Source organism: Oncorhynchus tshawytscha, linkage group LG10 (genome assembly GCF_018296145.1).
Source record: "Oncorhynchus tshawytscha isolate Ot180627B linkage group LG10, Otsh_v2.0, whole genome shotgun sequence".
Lineage (NCBI taxonomy): Eukaryota > Metazoa > Chordata > Actinopteri > Salmoniformes > Salmonidae > Oncorhynchus > Oncorhynchus tshawytscha.
This window is the reverse complement of record NC_056438.1, coordinates 61,276,089-61,291,795: the sequence shown is the minus strand read 5'-3', so window position 1 is coordinate 61,291,795 and position 15,707 is coordinate 61,276,089. Positions and strand designations below refer to the sequence as shown.

The 15,707-nt window shown below is 42.4% G+C and overlaps 1 protein-coding gene across 1 annotated transcript in view; it reads left to right on the top strand.

The window, feature by feature from the left end:
- Positions 1 to 15,707, top strand: part of LOC112260573 (solute carrier family 22 member 23) — a 73,690-nt gene that overhangs the window by 15,727 nt on the left and 42,256 nt on the right. Inside the window, exons 2-3 of the mRNA XM_024435797.2 lie at positions 4,860 to 4,963; positions 5,231 to 5,385. Coding sequence (XP_024291565.1) covers positions 4,860 to 4,963; positions 5,231 to 5,385 — 259 coding nt within the window. The remainder of the gene's footprint in view (positions 1 to 4,859; positions 4,964 to 5,230; positions 5,386 to 15,707) is intronic.

The window sequence follows — 15,707 nt, the reverse complement described above, 5'->3', positions numbered from 1 at the left end:
GCACAAACTTTTTCAGTTCTGCCCACACATTTACTATAGGATTGAGGTCAGGGCTTTGTGATGGCCACTCCAATACCTTGACTTTGTTGTCCTTAAGCCATTTTGCCACAACTTTGGAAGTATGCATTGGGGTCATTCTCAACACAACATTGGGGTCATTCTCCATTTGGAAGACCCATTTGTGACCAAGCTTTAACTTCCTGACTCATGTCTTGACATGTTGCTTCAATATATCAACATAATTTTCCTCCCTCATGATGCCATCTATTTTGTGAAGTGCATCAGACCCTCCTGCAGCAAAGCACCCCCACAACATGATGCTGCTACCCCCGTGCTTCACGGTTGGAATGGTGTTCTTCGGCTTGCAAGCATTCCCCTTTTTCCTCCAAACATAACGATGGTCATTATGGCCAAACAGTTCTATTTTTGCTTAATCAGACCAGAGGACATTTCTCCAAAAAGTACGATCTTTGTCCCCATGTGCAGTTGGTAACCGCTTCTTCCTTGCTGAGCGGCCTTTCAGGTTATGTCGATATAGAACTGTTTTACTGTGGATATAGATACTTTTGTACTTGTTTCCTCCAACATCTTCACAAGGTCCTTTGCTGTTGTTCTGGGATTGATTTGCACTTCTTACACCAAAGTATGTTCATCTCTAGGAGACAGAACGCGTCTCCTTCCTGAGCAGTATAAAGGCTGCGTGGTCCCATGGTGTTTATTCTTGCGTACTATTGTTTCTACAGATGAACGTGGTACCTTCAGGCATTTGGAAATTGCTCCCAAGGATGAACCAGACTTGTGGAGGTCTACAATTTATTTTCTGAGGTCTAGGCTGATTTCTTTTGATTTTCCCATGATGTCAAGCAAAGAGGCACTAAGTTTGAAGGTAGGCCTTGAAATGCATCCACGGGTACACCTCCAATTGACTCAAATGATGTCAATTAGCCTATCAGAAGCTTCTAAAGCCATGACATAATTTTCTGGAATTTTCCACGCTGTTTAAAAGCACAGTCAACTTAGTGTATGTAAACTTCTGACCCACTGGAATTGTGATACAGTGAAATAATCTGTGTGTAAACAATTGTTGGAAAAATTACTTGTGTCATACACAAAGTAGATGTCCTAACCGACTTGCCAAAACAATAGTTTGTTATCAAGAAATTTGTGGAGTGGTTGAAAAACAAGTTTTAATGACTCCAACCTAAGTGTATGTAGACTTCTGACTTCAACTGTCTAGACACTCCCTTTGTGTTTTAATAAAATAAACTATATGCTTTGAGCTTGTCTGATGCTTTAAAACTTCTTAGGGATAGGTTTCCTGCTAGCGGGACACCTGTTGACAACATCCGGTGAAATTGGAGGGCACGCAATTCAAATAAATAATTGTAATATTAAACATTCGTGAACATATCTTGTATCATTTAAAAGCTTAAATTATTGTTAATCTAACTGCATTGTCCGATTTATAATAGGCTTTACAGCGAAAACATACCATTTGATTGTCTGAGGATGGTGCCCCACATCAACATATTTTTCAACCAGCACAGGCTTCACAAAATCACAAATAGCGATTAAATAAATCACTTACTTAAAATCTTCCTCTGATTGCAATCCCAAGGATCCCAGCTACAACATGAATGGTCGTTTTGTGAGATAAAATCCTTCTTTATATGCCAAAAAGTCTGTTTAGTTGGAGCCATCGATTTCAGTAATCCACTCGTTCAACTTGCAGAGGAGGAGTCCAAACAGCTACTGCAAAACTTCGTCCAAACAAGTCAAACAACGTTTCTATTTAATCTTCAGGTAGCCTAAAATGTAAATAAACTATACTATTTCATACAGAAAGTAGTATGTTCAATATAAAAGCAAAATTAGTAAGCACGCGCCCTCTCCCTTGCGCACCGAGAGACTGATATTGTTCCGGTGCTCTCTTCACCAAAACGTCAAATTCTTGCTAATTAAAAAAACAAGCCTAAAACCTTGAATAAAGACTGTTGATATCTAGTGGAAGCCATAGGAATTGCAATCTGGGAGACGGAATTACATAGGACCCATAGCTTTCCATTATAACAGCCTTGGACCGAAAACAAAATACAATTCTGGTTGTTTTTTCTTCTGATTTTTGCCTACCATATCAATTCTGTTATAGTCTCTGAAAATTGTTTTAACAGTTTTAGAAACTTTTTAAAAAGTATATCCAATGCAACCAATTATATGCATATCCTGGCTTCTGGGCCTGAGTAACAGGCTTTACTTTGGGCACATCAGTCAGGCAGAAATTCAGGAAACTTGACCCTATCCTATGTGTTTTAATAAAATAAACTATAAGCATTGAGCTTGTCTGATGCTTTAAGCTTACGGTTTGATGCTTCAATGGCATCAGAGATCTACAGTGCCTTGCGAAAGTATTCGGCCCCCTTGAACTTTGCGACCTTTTGCCACATTTCAGGCTTCAAACATAAAGATATAAAACTGTATTTTTTTGTAAAGAATCAACAACAAGTGGGACACAATCATGAAGTGGAACGACATTTATTGGATATTTCAAACTTTTTTAACAAATCAAAAACTGAAAAATTGGGCGTGCAATAAAATTGCAGCCTGCAGGTAGAAAATATCCTGATATATCCTGATAGGAGCTCACCAGAGCTGAGTACCGGCACCTCAAATGTTCTACTGCTTGAGCTCCTGTTCCTCTCATAGAATATTAGCTCAAATGTATTGTAGAGCTCCTGAACCTAAATATGAACAGTACCAGCACCCAAAATGAGTACCAGAACCTATTCCAGTCCAAGCCAAGCACAGATAAGAAGTAATCAGGTAGGTCTATTTTATGACGTTTCCACTGGATCAGAGCATGACATCTTTCCCTTTCACGCTGAGTGGTTATCGAAAGGGAGAAAGCTAGAAAGATTTTTCAAATACATTGAGGAACTATTGTAATTGTCAATGGATGTAAAAACAGACTTTGTTTCCTTGCTGTTTGAGGTGAAGAAAACATTACTCTGAGAAGATCCACAGGTCATAGTTGGTGATGCATAAAGCCAATCAGAAATACTATCAAACCCCTTACTTCTATTCGTGCGCAACCTTACTCAACATTGACAGAATCGCTCCAAACAAAACACAATGACTAAATTGACAAAACTCGAAATGGAATGAAAATAAACAAAAAATTGTTTCTCACAAGTGTAGAATAGGCTGTGCACTCCGCAAACAATGTGTCCACTCTGACAATGAAAACGAGAAGACTGGAATAATAATATTGAATGCATTATCAGAAATTACTGTAGACATTGTAGATTAGAAATGCTAGGAAATAACAGTAAATCTACTACTGGTGATATATGTATTGTGGAATTGACAGACACTGACAACCAAACGCAAACAATTCACACAATGAAGTTCTGAAACAATTAGCGGGCTTTTAGTCTAGGCCTAGATTAGTTCACTGAAATGGTCACAAATATATTTATTTATATATATATATTTATTACTGCTCGACTAAGACAATCTCGGTCAACCAACAGCCTAATGACCAAAAAATCTACCAGTTCCGAGCCATTGCATTCACGTTTACCAGAAATCAAAAAGAAATGCAAAGTAATGGATGTGCTGTTTGGTACTTTCCAAAGCTGTGTCTTTGGGTATGTATTGGCTAATCTCAGAAATTGGAACCAAATCTTGTGTGTGCTTGTCTGTCTCTGTTGGCTAACCAGAGCTCTACTCTGGGTGTCACATCGATAGACAGACACCCCATGTGTCACACACCTGTCACCATCACGCCCCACCCTTACACACCCTCTCCTTGACTCTTATATCCCTCAGACAGCTGGGAGCACAGAGGAGGCTCCATTCCAGACCAGAGTACCAGGAACCCAGTAACCCCAACAGCCTCCCTCTCAGTACTGTTTACTCACAGCTGCATTGGGCTGAAAGTGTGGGGTGATAGTGGAGTGGATAAGTCAAACAGATTTGGGGTGACATTATCATCATTGACTAAAGTGGGTTTATTCTGTATTGTACACATACTTTACATGTAGACTTGAATCAGTAAAAAATGTATTTATTAGACATACTCTACATACCGTATATCTACTTCAGTTCCCCCTAAGGCTTTTTCCCAGCAGCGGTGGCAGAGTTAGCAGGGGATGAATGGGGTCTAGCTATTTTTTGCACTGTGCTTTATTTATCAATGATTGATTGATTTGTCCAATGTGGGGTCATTCTGTTCACACATGTATGCACCTACAATTGTATTCATCCACAAATAATACAAAAAGATGAGCATGAATGTATTTCTAATGCACATCAGCTGTAGTGGCACAGCATACTTTGCGTTCTTGGAAGCCTACTACTGATGGGGCAGAGGACTACACTACACAGCCAGAGGAAGAGCCCACAGGCACGTGGGTGGAAGTGGGGGTTTACATCATTATAGACAACACACAGAGGGCAATCTAGACATTGGAAGGGGAAACTCAACATAATAGGCTACAGTACATTTACATTGTTGAACACTTTTAATGGAGGCTTTAATTCAATGGTTAGTCTCTCTTTATGTTTTAATAACCTCTAGTGACCTTTTTCCAAAAATATTATTTTTGTAGGCGAAATAGCTCCATTTGTTCTTCACTTTGAAGAACACACTCTGGCTGAGATTAGTCTGAATACAAAATGGCTGATGTGAATGGGTTGTTTCTCCGTATGCCGTAGTTCCGCTGCCCTCTGTGTGTTTGTTACTTTGTGTGAGAGTCTTTCAGAGGATTTGAAATAAAGCAGAAGACACGTTTCCGTTTGACATTTGTGTTCATTAGACAATCCAGTAACCTTCCTCTGTTCTTCTTCGTCTTTTACAGTGGAGTCTGGTGTGTGACTCGGCGTGGAAGGTCCACATCGCTAAGTTCTCTCTGCTGGTGGGATCCATATTCGGATACCTGGTCTTTGGGGTCCTGGCAGACTGGTGAGTACAATTATTCACTATTACATAATAAGTTGTTACATGATATCTTTGCTACATAATAAAGTTATTACATCATATATTTTCATAGACATTTCGTTCAGGAGTTTTCAGTGTTTTTCTTGTTAATGCTTTAGCTTGTATTGTTTAAATATGGACAAGTAATTAAGGATCTTTCCTACTGTATTTGTGCTTCATCCTCTCTCTCTCTCTCTCTCTGTCTCTCTGTCATCTCTCTCTCTCTCTCTCTCTCTCTCCCTCCATCCTCAGGTTTGGTCGCCACCCAGTCCTAATAATCTCGGTCCTGTTCATGCTGGTGTTCGGTCTGACTGTGGCCTTCTCGGTCAACGTTCCCATGTTCAGCACCCTGCGCTTCTTCGAGGGCTTCTGCTTGGCAGGCATCGCCCTCTCCCTCTACATCCTCAGTAAGTCCTCAGTAAGTCCTGCAGACCTACTACACCATGCTATTCTGAATGCCTTCGCTATACTGTACAGTCCATTGATTTATCTGTTAGGTGAGAATTTCTATTAGCGCTTTAGTAATGGATGTGCTGCTGTGTGGGCAGTAGTTGGTTCCCATAGCCTTGTCCTTGTGGAGTGTGTTATAGTTAGTAGACCCCCATGTCTTGAGTTAGGACTCACATTCTATATATTGTCAGATGGTGTTGCTGTATGCCTAAAAGTAAGGAAATCCCCTAGTCATGAGGTGAACATTGCATTTGGAAAGTATTCAGACCCCTTGACTTTTTCCACATTTTGTTACGTTACAGCCTTATTCTAAAAACAATGAAATAATTGTTTTCCCTCATCAATCTACACACAGTACCCCATTATGACAAAACAAAAACTGGTTTTTAGACATTTTTGGAAATTTATAAAAAATAGAAAACTGAAATATCACATTTACGTAAGTGTTCAGACCCTTTACTCAGCACTTTGTTGAAGAACCTTTGGCAGCGATTACAGCCTCGAGTCGTCTTGGGTATGACGCTAAAAACTTGGCACAGTTGTATTTGGGGACTTTTCCCCATTCTTCTCTGCAGATCCTCTCAAGATCTGTCAGGTTGGATGGGGAGTGTCGCTGCACAGCTATTTACAGGTCTCTCCAGAGATGTTTGATCGTGTTCAGGCTCTGTCTGGGCCACTCAAAGATATTCACAGATTTGTACCATGGCCACTCCTGCATTGTCTTGGCTTTGTGCTTATGGTTGTTGTCCTTTTGGAAGGTGAACCTTTGCCCCAGTCTGAGGTCCTGAGCGCCCTGAAGTAGGTTTTCATCAAGGATCTCTCTGTACTTTGCTCCGTTCATCCTTCCCTCGATCCCAGTCCCATGCTTCACCATAGGGATGGTGCCAGGTTTTCTCCCGACGTGAGGCTTGGCATTCAGGCCAAGGAGTTCAATCTTGGTTTCATCAGACCAGAGAATCTTGTTTCTCATGGTCTGAGAGTCTAGGTGCCTTTTGGCAAACTCCAAGTGGGCTTTCATGTGCCTTTTACTGAGGAGTGGCTTCCGTCTGGCCACTCTACAAAAGCCTGATTGGTAGAGTGTGCAGAGATGGTTGTCCTGGAAGGTTCTCCCATCTCCACAGAGGAACTCTGGAGATCTGTCAAAGTTACCATCGGGTTCTTAGTCATTCTTTTTTCTATGTTTTTTTTTATTTTTTAAATTTCACCTTTATTTAACCAGGTAGGCCAGTTGAGAACAAGTTCTCATTTACAACTGCGACCTGTCCAAGATAAAGCAAAGCAGTGTGACACAAACAACAACACAGAGTTCAATGTACAGTCAATAACACAATAGAAAAAGACTATATACAGTGTGTGCAAATGGTGTAAGGAGGTAAGGCATTAAATTGGCCATAGTAGTGAAGTAATTACAATTTAGCAAATTAACACTAGAGTGATAGATGTGCAGAAGATGATGTGCAAGTAGAAATACTGGAAAGACTAGTGTGCAAAAGAGCTAAAAAAGTAAATAAAACAATATGGGGATGAGGTAGGTAGTTGGATGAGCTATTTACAGATGGGCTGTGCACAGCTGCAGCGATCAGTAAGCTGCACAGATAGCTTATGCTTAAAGTTAGTGAGGGAGATATAAGTCTCCAACTTCAGCGATTTTTGCAATTCGTTCCAGTCATTGGCAGCAGAGAACTGTAAGGAAAGGCGGCCAAAGTAGGTGTTGGCTTTGGGGATGACCAGTGAAATATACCTGCTGGAGCACGTGCTACGGGTGGGTGTTGTTATGGTGACCAGTGAGCTGAGATAAGATGGAGCTTTACCTAGCAGAGACTTATAGATGACCTGGAGCCAGTGTGTCTGGCAACGAATATGTAGCGAGGGCCACCCGACGAGAGCATACAGGTCGCAGTGGTGGGTGGTATATGGGGCTTTGGTGGAAAAACGGATGGCACTGTGATTACTCAGCAAACTCGATGCAGTCTGAGTGTTGGAGGCTATTTTGTAAATGACATTGCCAAATTCGAGGATCGGTAGTATAGTCAGTTTTACGAGGGTATGTTTGGCACCGTGAGTGAAGGAGGCTTTGTTGCGAAATAGGAAGCTGATTCTAGATTTAATTTCGGATTGGAGATGTTTAATTTGAGTCTGGAAGGAGAGTTTACAGTCTAGCCAGACACCTAGGTATTTGTAATTGTCCACATATTCTAAGTTAGAACCGTCCAGAGTAGTGATGCTAGTCTTGCGGGCAGGTGCGGGCAGCGATTGGTTGAAGAGCATGCATTTAATTTTACTAGCTTTTAAGAGCAGTTGGAGGCCACGGAAGGAGTGTTGTATGGCATTGAAGCTTGTTTGGAGGTTTGTTAACACAGTGTCCAAAGAAGGGCAAAATGTATACAGAATGGTGTCATCTGTGTAGAGGTGGATCAAGGAATCACCCGTAGCAAGAGCGACATCGTTGATATATACAGAGAAAAGAGTCGGCCCGAGAATTGAACCCTCTGGTACCCCCACAGAGACTGCCAGAGGTTCGGATAACAGGCCCTCCGATTTGACACACTGAACTCTATCTGAGAAGTAGTTGGTGAACCAGGCGAAGCAGTCATTTGAGAAACCAAGGCAGTTGAGTCTGTCGTTATCTCCCTGACCAAGACCCTTCTCCCCGATTTCTCAGTTTGGCAGGGCGGCCAGCTCTAGGAAGAGTCTTGGTGGTTCCAAACTTCTTCCGTTTAAGAATGATGGAGGCCACTGTGTTCTTGGGGACCTTCAACGCTGCAGACATTTTTTGGTACCCTTCCCCAGATCTGTGCCTCGACACAATCCTGTTTTGGATCTCTACGGACAATTCCTTTGACCTCATGGCTTGATTTTTTTCTCTGACATGCACTGTCAACTGTGGGACCTTATATAGACAGGTGTGTGCCTTTCTAAATCATGTCCAATATATACAATTTACCACAGGTGGACTCCAATCAAGTTGTAGAAACATCTCAAGGATGATCAATGGATACAGGATGCACCTGAGCACAATTTCGAGTCTCATAACAAAGGGTCTGAATACTTATGTAAATAAAGTATTTCCGGTTTTTATTTTTATAAATGTGCAAACATTTCTACAACTCTGTTTTCGCTTTTTCATTATTGGGTATTGTGTGTAGATCGATGAGGATTTGTATTTATTTAACCAATTTTAGAATACGGCTGTAACGTATCAAAATATGGAAAAGGCCATGAGGTCTGAATACCTTCCGAATGCACTGTAAGTATGTTGTGAGGGCCGGAGTGTGTTTTTCCAACAGATACTGTTAGTTCAAGTTGCCTATGAAGTGGTAAAACAGGCCTCTGCATCACTAGAGATGACTGCAAGCGTTTCAGAATGAGCTGTGGAGACCTACTGGAGCCTCATAGAGAGATATACCTGTAGTGCATTGCTTTTCCTATGCGTTTCATGTAGATGCTGTTACAGCTGCTTCCATAGGTCCAAGCTAGCTGTGTTTTCACTTATCCCTGTTTCCACCAGCCCAGGCCTCTGCATTGATAGAGATGACTACAAGCATTTGTACTTGTCTGGAAACCTAGCTTGTGTCCGAAATGGCACACTATTCCCTAGATAGTGCACTACTTTTGACCAGGGTTCTACCTTTAACCAGTGCTCTGTGTCAAAAGCACATAGGGAATAGGGTGCCATTTCAGCTGCAGCCCTAGCCTTTCCAATGTGGGTCATGTTTATGCAAGGTCAGCAGAGGGTTAGAGGCTGTTGAATATGTACGAAACACAGAGGGAGGTTGGAGAATGTCAAAGGCCACTGTGTAGGCGTAGCAGCAATACTGTACCCGCAACCTGTCTGGTCTACCTCATGGATTGCTGGCAGAGCAGTGTCAGGCTCACACTTTCGATGGGGTCAGTTAAAATAGGTTTGTTTTGGTCCGAGTTTGTTTTGTTGTAGTTCTAGGTTAAACGACATGGCATTGCTGGTAGACAGAGAGTGGAAAGTTATCAAGAGCGTGTGTAACTGTGACGTCAAATTCACTTGATCAAAGAGCCTTTCAGTGTAATGTAGCCTCTGATAGCATACCATTTCTATTTTAGAGGGCGTAACCTCCTTATGAGGAGGTATCAACTGACAGAGAAGTGCTGACATTAGGGTTATTCTTTGGAAGGCCCTCTGAAGCACAATCAACCTCACTCGGCCAAATAACAGTTTTCCCTGGGTTTGTCCTCTTACTGCTAATCAATAGACTGACAGATACTGAGAGGGAAACGGAGGAGGGAGGACATTGATAACCTGTCTGCTCCACTCTACTCCTTGGCCTTGCCGACTACAGCGCTTCAGTGGTACTGTGTGTACTGTACACTCCATAACAGTCACAGAGAGATGAATCCTCATTGCCGTTGACTAGTGACCTTTTCTCTTCACAGTAAAGGTTTGATGAGCGATAATCTACTTTAGACAGCCGTTCCAGTCGGTCCTGCCACTCGTTACCGTTGAAATAGATTTACCCAGCTAGCGAAGCGGGGGGAAGGGAGGGAGGTGGGGTGGGGGAGGGGGAATTAATAGCATCCTGATAACTAGCCTTGCGGTTGATGCCCAGTACAGTCCCGCTGTACAATAGATCCCTAAAAGCCTCTTTGCCTGCAGTAATTGTCTGCCGCAGAGGAAGGGGGGGACAGAGGGCGGCAGAGGAGCCCTCCATGTCCTTGTCATTCTAACTTAATCCATACTGTCTACCTTGAAAAGCCTTGCAGCTCGCCCAAAATAGAGCACTGGGTTTGGTCGGTACTGAGTGGATTAGAGTGGAGGGGCCGGATGAATGCGGAGACTAGAGGGGTTCCTGGCTGTTCAGAGGTTGTGGAGAAAAATAATAGTTGTTGTGTAATGGGGCAGATGTTTTTAAAGCAATGATGAGGTGTCAGACTAATGAGTTTGACTGTGATTGGGGTGTTAAGAAAGCAGAGTGATTGACGTGTAAAGTACATGCTTCTGTACATTTTTTCCCATCTAATTTCTGTCTCCTTAGATTTTTTCTTTTTTTCACTGAGTTGAAGTTCTTTTAAGGAAATTAAATAAATTCATTAAGCCCTATTATGAAAAGATTTGGCATGGGTCCCCAGATCCTCAAAAAGTTCTACAGCTGCACCACCGAGAGCACCACCTGACTGTTTGCATCACTGCCTGGTATGGCAACTGCTCAGCCTCTGACCGCAAGGCACTAGAGAGGGTAGTGCGTACGGCCCAGTACATCACTGAGAGCAAGCTTCCTGCCATCCAGGACCTCATATATATACCAGGCAGTGTCAGAGGAAGGCCCTAAAAATTGTCAAAGACTCCATCCATCCTAGTCATAGACTGTTCTCTCTGCTACTTCAAGGCAAGCGATAATGAAGCGCCAAGTCTAGGTCAAATAGGCTTCTAAACAGCTTCTACCCCCAAGCCATTAGACTCCTGAACATATAATCAAATTGCTACCCAGACTCTTTGCATTCTCGTTGCCCAACCCCCCACACACACACACACACAATTTTACGCTGCTGCTACTCTCTGTTTATCATCTATGCATAGTCACTTTAATAACCACCTACATATTACCTCGACTAACAGGTGCCGCCACACATTGACTCTGTACAGGTACCCCCTGTATATAGCCTCGCTATTGTTATTTTACTGCTGCTCTTTAATTATTTGTTAGTTTTTTTCTTATATTTTTACTTATCTATTTATTTATCATTTTTTTAAAACTTAGCAGGTATGTTTTAAACTGCATTGTTGGTTAGGGGCTTGTCAGTAAGCATTTCACTGTACAACACCTGTTGTATTCGGCGCTTGTGACTAATAACACTTGATTTGATTTTAATCTATGGATTTCACATGACTGGGAATACAGATATGGATCTGTTTGTCACAGAAATCTTTTTTTGTTTTTAAGTAGGGGCGTGGATCAGAAAACCAGTCAGTATCTGGTGTGACCACCATTTACCTCATGCAGCGCAACACATCTCCTTCACATAGAGTTGATTAGGCTGTTGATTTTGGCATATGGAATGTTGTCCCACTCCTCTTCAATAGCTGTGTGAAGTTACCGGATATTGAAGGGAACGGGAACACGCTGTCGTGCACGGCGATCCGGAGCATCCCAAACATGCTCAATGGGTGACATGTCTGGTGAGTATGCAGGCCATGGAAGAACTGGGACATTTTCAGCTTCCAGGAATTGTGAACAGATCCTTGTGACATGGGGCCGTGAATTATCATGCTGAAATATGAGGTGATGGTGGTGGATGAAAGGCACAACAATGGAACTCAGGATCTTGTCACGGTATCTCCATGAATTCAAATTAACACTGATAAAATACAATTGTGTTTGTTGTCCTTAGCTTATGCCCTACCCATACCATAACCACACCACCACCATGGGGCACTCTTTTCACAACGTTGACATCAACAAACCGTTTGAGATATGTTTGGCGTTGTGTTGTGTGACAAAACTGCACATTTAAGAGTGACCTTTTATTGTCTCCTGCACAAAGTGCACCTGTGTAATGATCATGCTGTTGAATTATCTTGGCAAAGGAAAAAATACTCACTAACATGGATGTAAGCAATTTGATAGAAATAAGGTTTTTGTGTGTCTGGAAAATGTATTTCAGCTCATGAAACATGGGACCAACACTTTACATGTGGCATTTCTATTTTTGTTCAGTGTACATACTGTGTACTAATCATACACTACATAATATTTAGTTTGAAAAATATGAAAATGTATGCACTCACTACTTACTGTAAGTAGCTCTGCTAAATGACTAAAAATACAAATGTAAAACGTGGAACGTACTGTTTAGTCAAATTGATTGCAGTAAGCAACAAAATATTAACATACATGGTTTACCCATACTGAGAATGTGTCATCTAATGTGCAATTGCGTTGTTTCCGCCATTCGTTCATTTTTGTACCCTGCGTGACCTCATCTGGTTACCAGCTGTTGTCAAGCACACCTGGGTGTGAAAAGACGCTTCTCTTCCTCAGTAGTGTGCAGGGAATTCTACTTGATCAACAGCCAATTTAAAAAATTTCACAAACTATGAAAAAAATTAATTTTGCATACCCAAAATGGTTACTATTTAGAACACAAGTATGGGCATTCAGACACGGCTCCTGTGTTTAACCTCCACCTCTGTGTGTCTGTTTGATAATTGCTTTGGTTGTTTACATACCTTTTGCAGACTTGATACTGTGTGTGTATGGACACCAATAAAATTGAGGCCCAGTCTGTCTGTCTGTCTGTCTGTCTGTCTGTCTGTCTGTCTGTCTGTCTGTCTGTCTGTCTGTCTGTTTCTGTCTTGCCAATTTTTTCTGTCTGTCTAGTCTCCACATCTCCGTCTGTCTGTCTGTCTGTCTGTCTGTCTGTCTGTCTCCACCCTGTCTGTCTGTCTCCACATCTCCACCCTCTGTTTCTGTCTGTCTAGTCTCCACATCTCCACCCTTCTGTCTCTCTGTCTGTCTGTCTGTCTGTCTGTCTCCAATTTTTCTTCTCTCTGTCCTCCACATCTCCACCCTTCTCTTTCTCTCTGTCTAGTCTCCACATCTCCACCCTTCTCTTTCTCTCTGTCTAGTCTCCACATCTCCACCCTTCTCTTTCTCTCTGTCTAGTCTCCACATCTCCACCCTTCTCTTTCTCTCTGTCTAGTCTCCACATCTCCACCCTTCTCTTTCTCTCTGTCTAGTCTCCACATCTCCACCCTTCTCTTTCTCTCTGTCTAGTCTCCACATCTCCACCCTTCTCTTTCTCTCTCTGTCTAGTCTCCACATCTCCACCCTTCTCTTTCTCTCTGTCTAGTCTCCACATCTCCACCCTTCTCTTTCTCTCTGTCTAGTCTCCACATCTCCACCCTTCTCTTTCTCTCTGTCTAGTCTCCACATCTCCACCCTTCTCTTTCTCTCTGTCTAGTCTCCACATCTCCACCCTTCTCTTTCTCTCTGTGTCTAGTCTCCACATCTCCACCCTTCTCTTTCTCTCTCTGTCTAGTCTCCACATCTCCACCCTTCTCTTTCTCTCTCTGTCTAGTCTCCACATCTCCACCCTTCTCTTTCTCTCTGTCTAGTCTCCACATCTCCACCCTTCTCTTTCTCTCTGTCTAGTCTCCACATCTCCACCCTTCTCTTTCTCTCTGTCTAGTCTCCACATCTCCGCCCTTCTTTTTCTCTCTCCTGTTTTTCCGCTCATTATCAACTGCCACCCAGTGATTTCTGAGTAAATACTGTAGAATGTATGTATGCTTTAAAGGTGTGCCACTAAATCACTCAGGCAACTCTCCTCAGGCAACAGTGATAAAAGACTATGTACGTACCCATTACATTTCATTCTCCATCAGTGTTGTTGAGCAACACCCCCCCAGAGCAAGGAGATGGGGATTTGCCATCAAGATTATGTGCTAATTGGTCGGGACTACATTATCTGACCACTTGTTAAAACTATCATACATTCATTTTTATAATGTTTTTATTTGTTAGAATCAATAGTGTAACTAGCAAACCCATGGTGGGCCTAGTATATTTGCTTTAAAGATTTATCTAGATAATGCCTTGAGCTCGCCATTCATGTTTTAGTTTTCAAATTCCTACCAGTACAGTTTGCAATAATCGCACAATGTAATGAGTGTCATTTTTTTCTCTCTACGGAGTTAGCTAGCTAGCCAAGTCATTGAAGTTGAGTGAGTCTCTATTGTCAGCTATATTGTGGTCCATATTGTTGGGGTGGTAGTAGTGATATGCTTATGGTCACATGCTGTGTCACCGCCTTTCCTTCCAGTTCTCTGCTGCCAATGACTGGAACGAATTGCAAAAATCTCTGAAGATGGAGTCTTATATCTCCCTCACTAACTTTAAGCATCAGCTGTCTGAGCAGCTTACCGATCACTGTACCTGTACACAGCCTATCTGTAAATAGCACACCCGACTACCTCATCAGCCAGAGTGTCTATGTATGCGGATGACTCAACACTTTACAACACTACAGCACAAATGACTGCAACAAACAAAGAGCTGCAGTTAGTTTCATCCCCAAATGTTTCAAAAACTAAAAGCATTGTATTTGGGACAAATCATTCACTAAACCCTAAACCTCAACTAAAACTTGTAATAAATCATGTGGAAATTGAGCAAGTTGAGGTGACTAAACTGCTTGGAGTAATTGGCTTGGAGATGCAATTGGCTCAGTACAGGGCAGCACGTCTGGCCCTTGGATGTACACAGTGAGCAAACATGAATAATATGCATGTCAATCTCTCCTGGCTCAAAGTAGAGGAGAGATTGACTTCAGCACTACTTGTATTTGTGAGAGGTATTGACATGTTGAACGTCTGTTTAAACGACTAGCACACAGCTCAGACACCCATGCATACCCCACAAGACATGCCACTAGAGTTCTCATCACAGTTCCCAAGTCCAGAACAGACTATGGGAGGCGCACAGTTCCACAGAGCCATGACTACATGGAACTTTATTCCACATCAGGTAAATTATGCATTATGGAACAGGGGGGACTGTGAAACAACACAAACATAGGCACAGACACATGCATACACACACATGATAACATACGCACTATACACACACGTACACATGGATTTTGTGCTGTAGATCTGTGGTAGTGGAGTATGGGCCCGAGGGCACAAACTATGTGTTGTGAATTCTGTAATGAATGTATTGTAATGTTTTTAGATTGTATAAATGACCTAAAAATACAAACCTTGGCCCCAGTCTGAGGTCCTGAGAGCTCTAGAGCAGGTTTTCATCAAGGATCTCTCTGTACTTTGCTCTGTTCATCTTTCCCTCGATCCTGACTAGTCTCCCAGTCCCTGCAGCTGTTGAAAAACATCCCCACAGTATGATGCTGCCACCACCATGCTTCACCATAGGGATGGTGTCGGGTTTCCTCCAGACGTCACGCTTGACATTCAGACCAAAGATTTCCATCTTGGTTTCATCAGACCAGAGAATCTTGTTTCTCATGGTCTGAGAGTCTTTAGGTGCCTTTTGGCAAACTCCAAGCGGGCTGTCATGTGCCTTTTACTGAGGAGTGGCTTCCGTCTGGCCACTCTATAAAAGCGTGATTGGTGGAGTGCTGCAGAGATGGTTGTCCTTCTAGAAGGTTCTCCCATCTCCACAGAGGAACTCCGGAGCTCTGTCAAAGTGACCATCTCCCTGACCAAGGCCATTCTTCCCTGATTGCTCAGTTTGGCAGAGGGGCCAGATGTAGGAAGAGTCTTGGTGGTTCCAAACTCCAATATTATGTG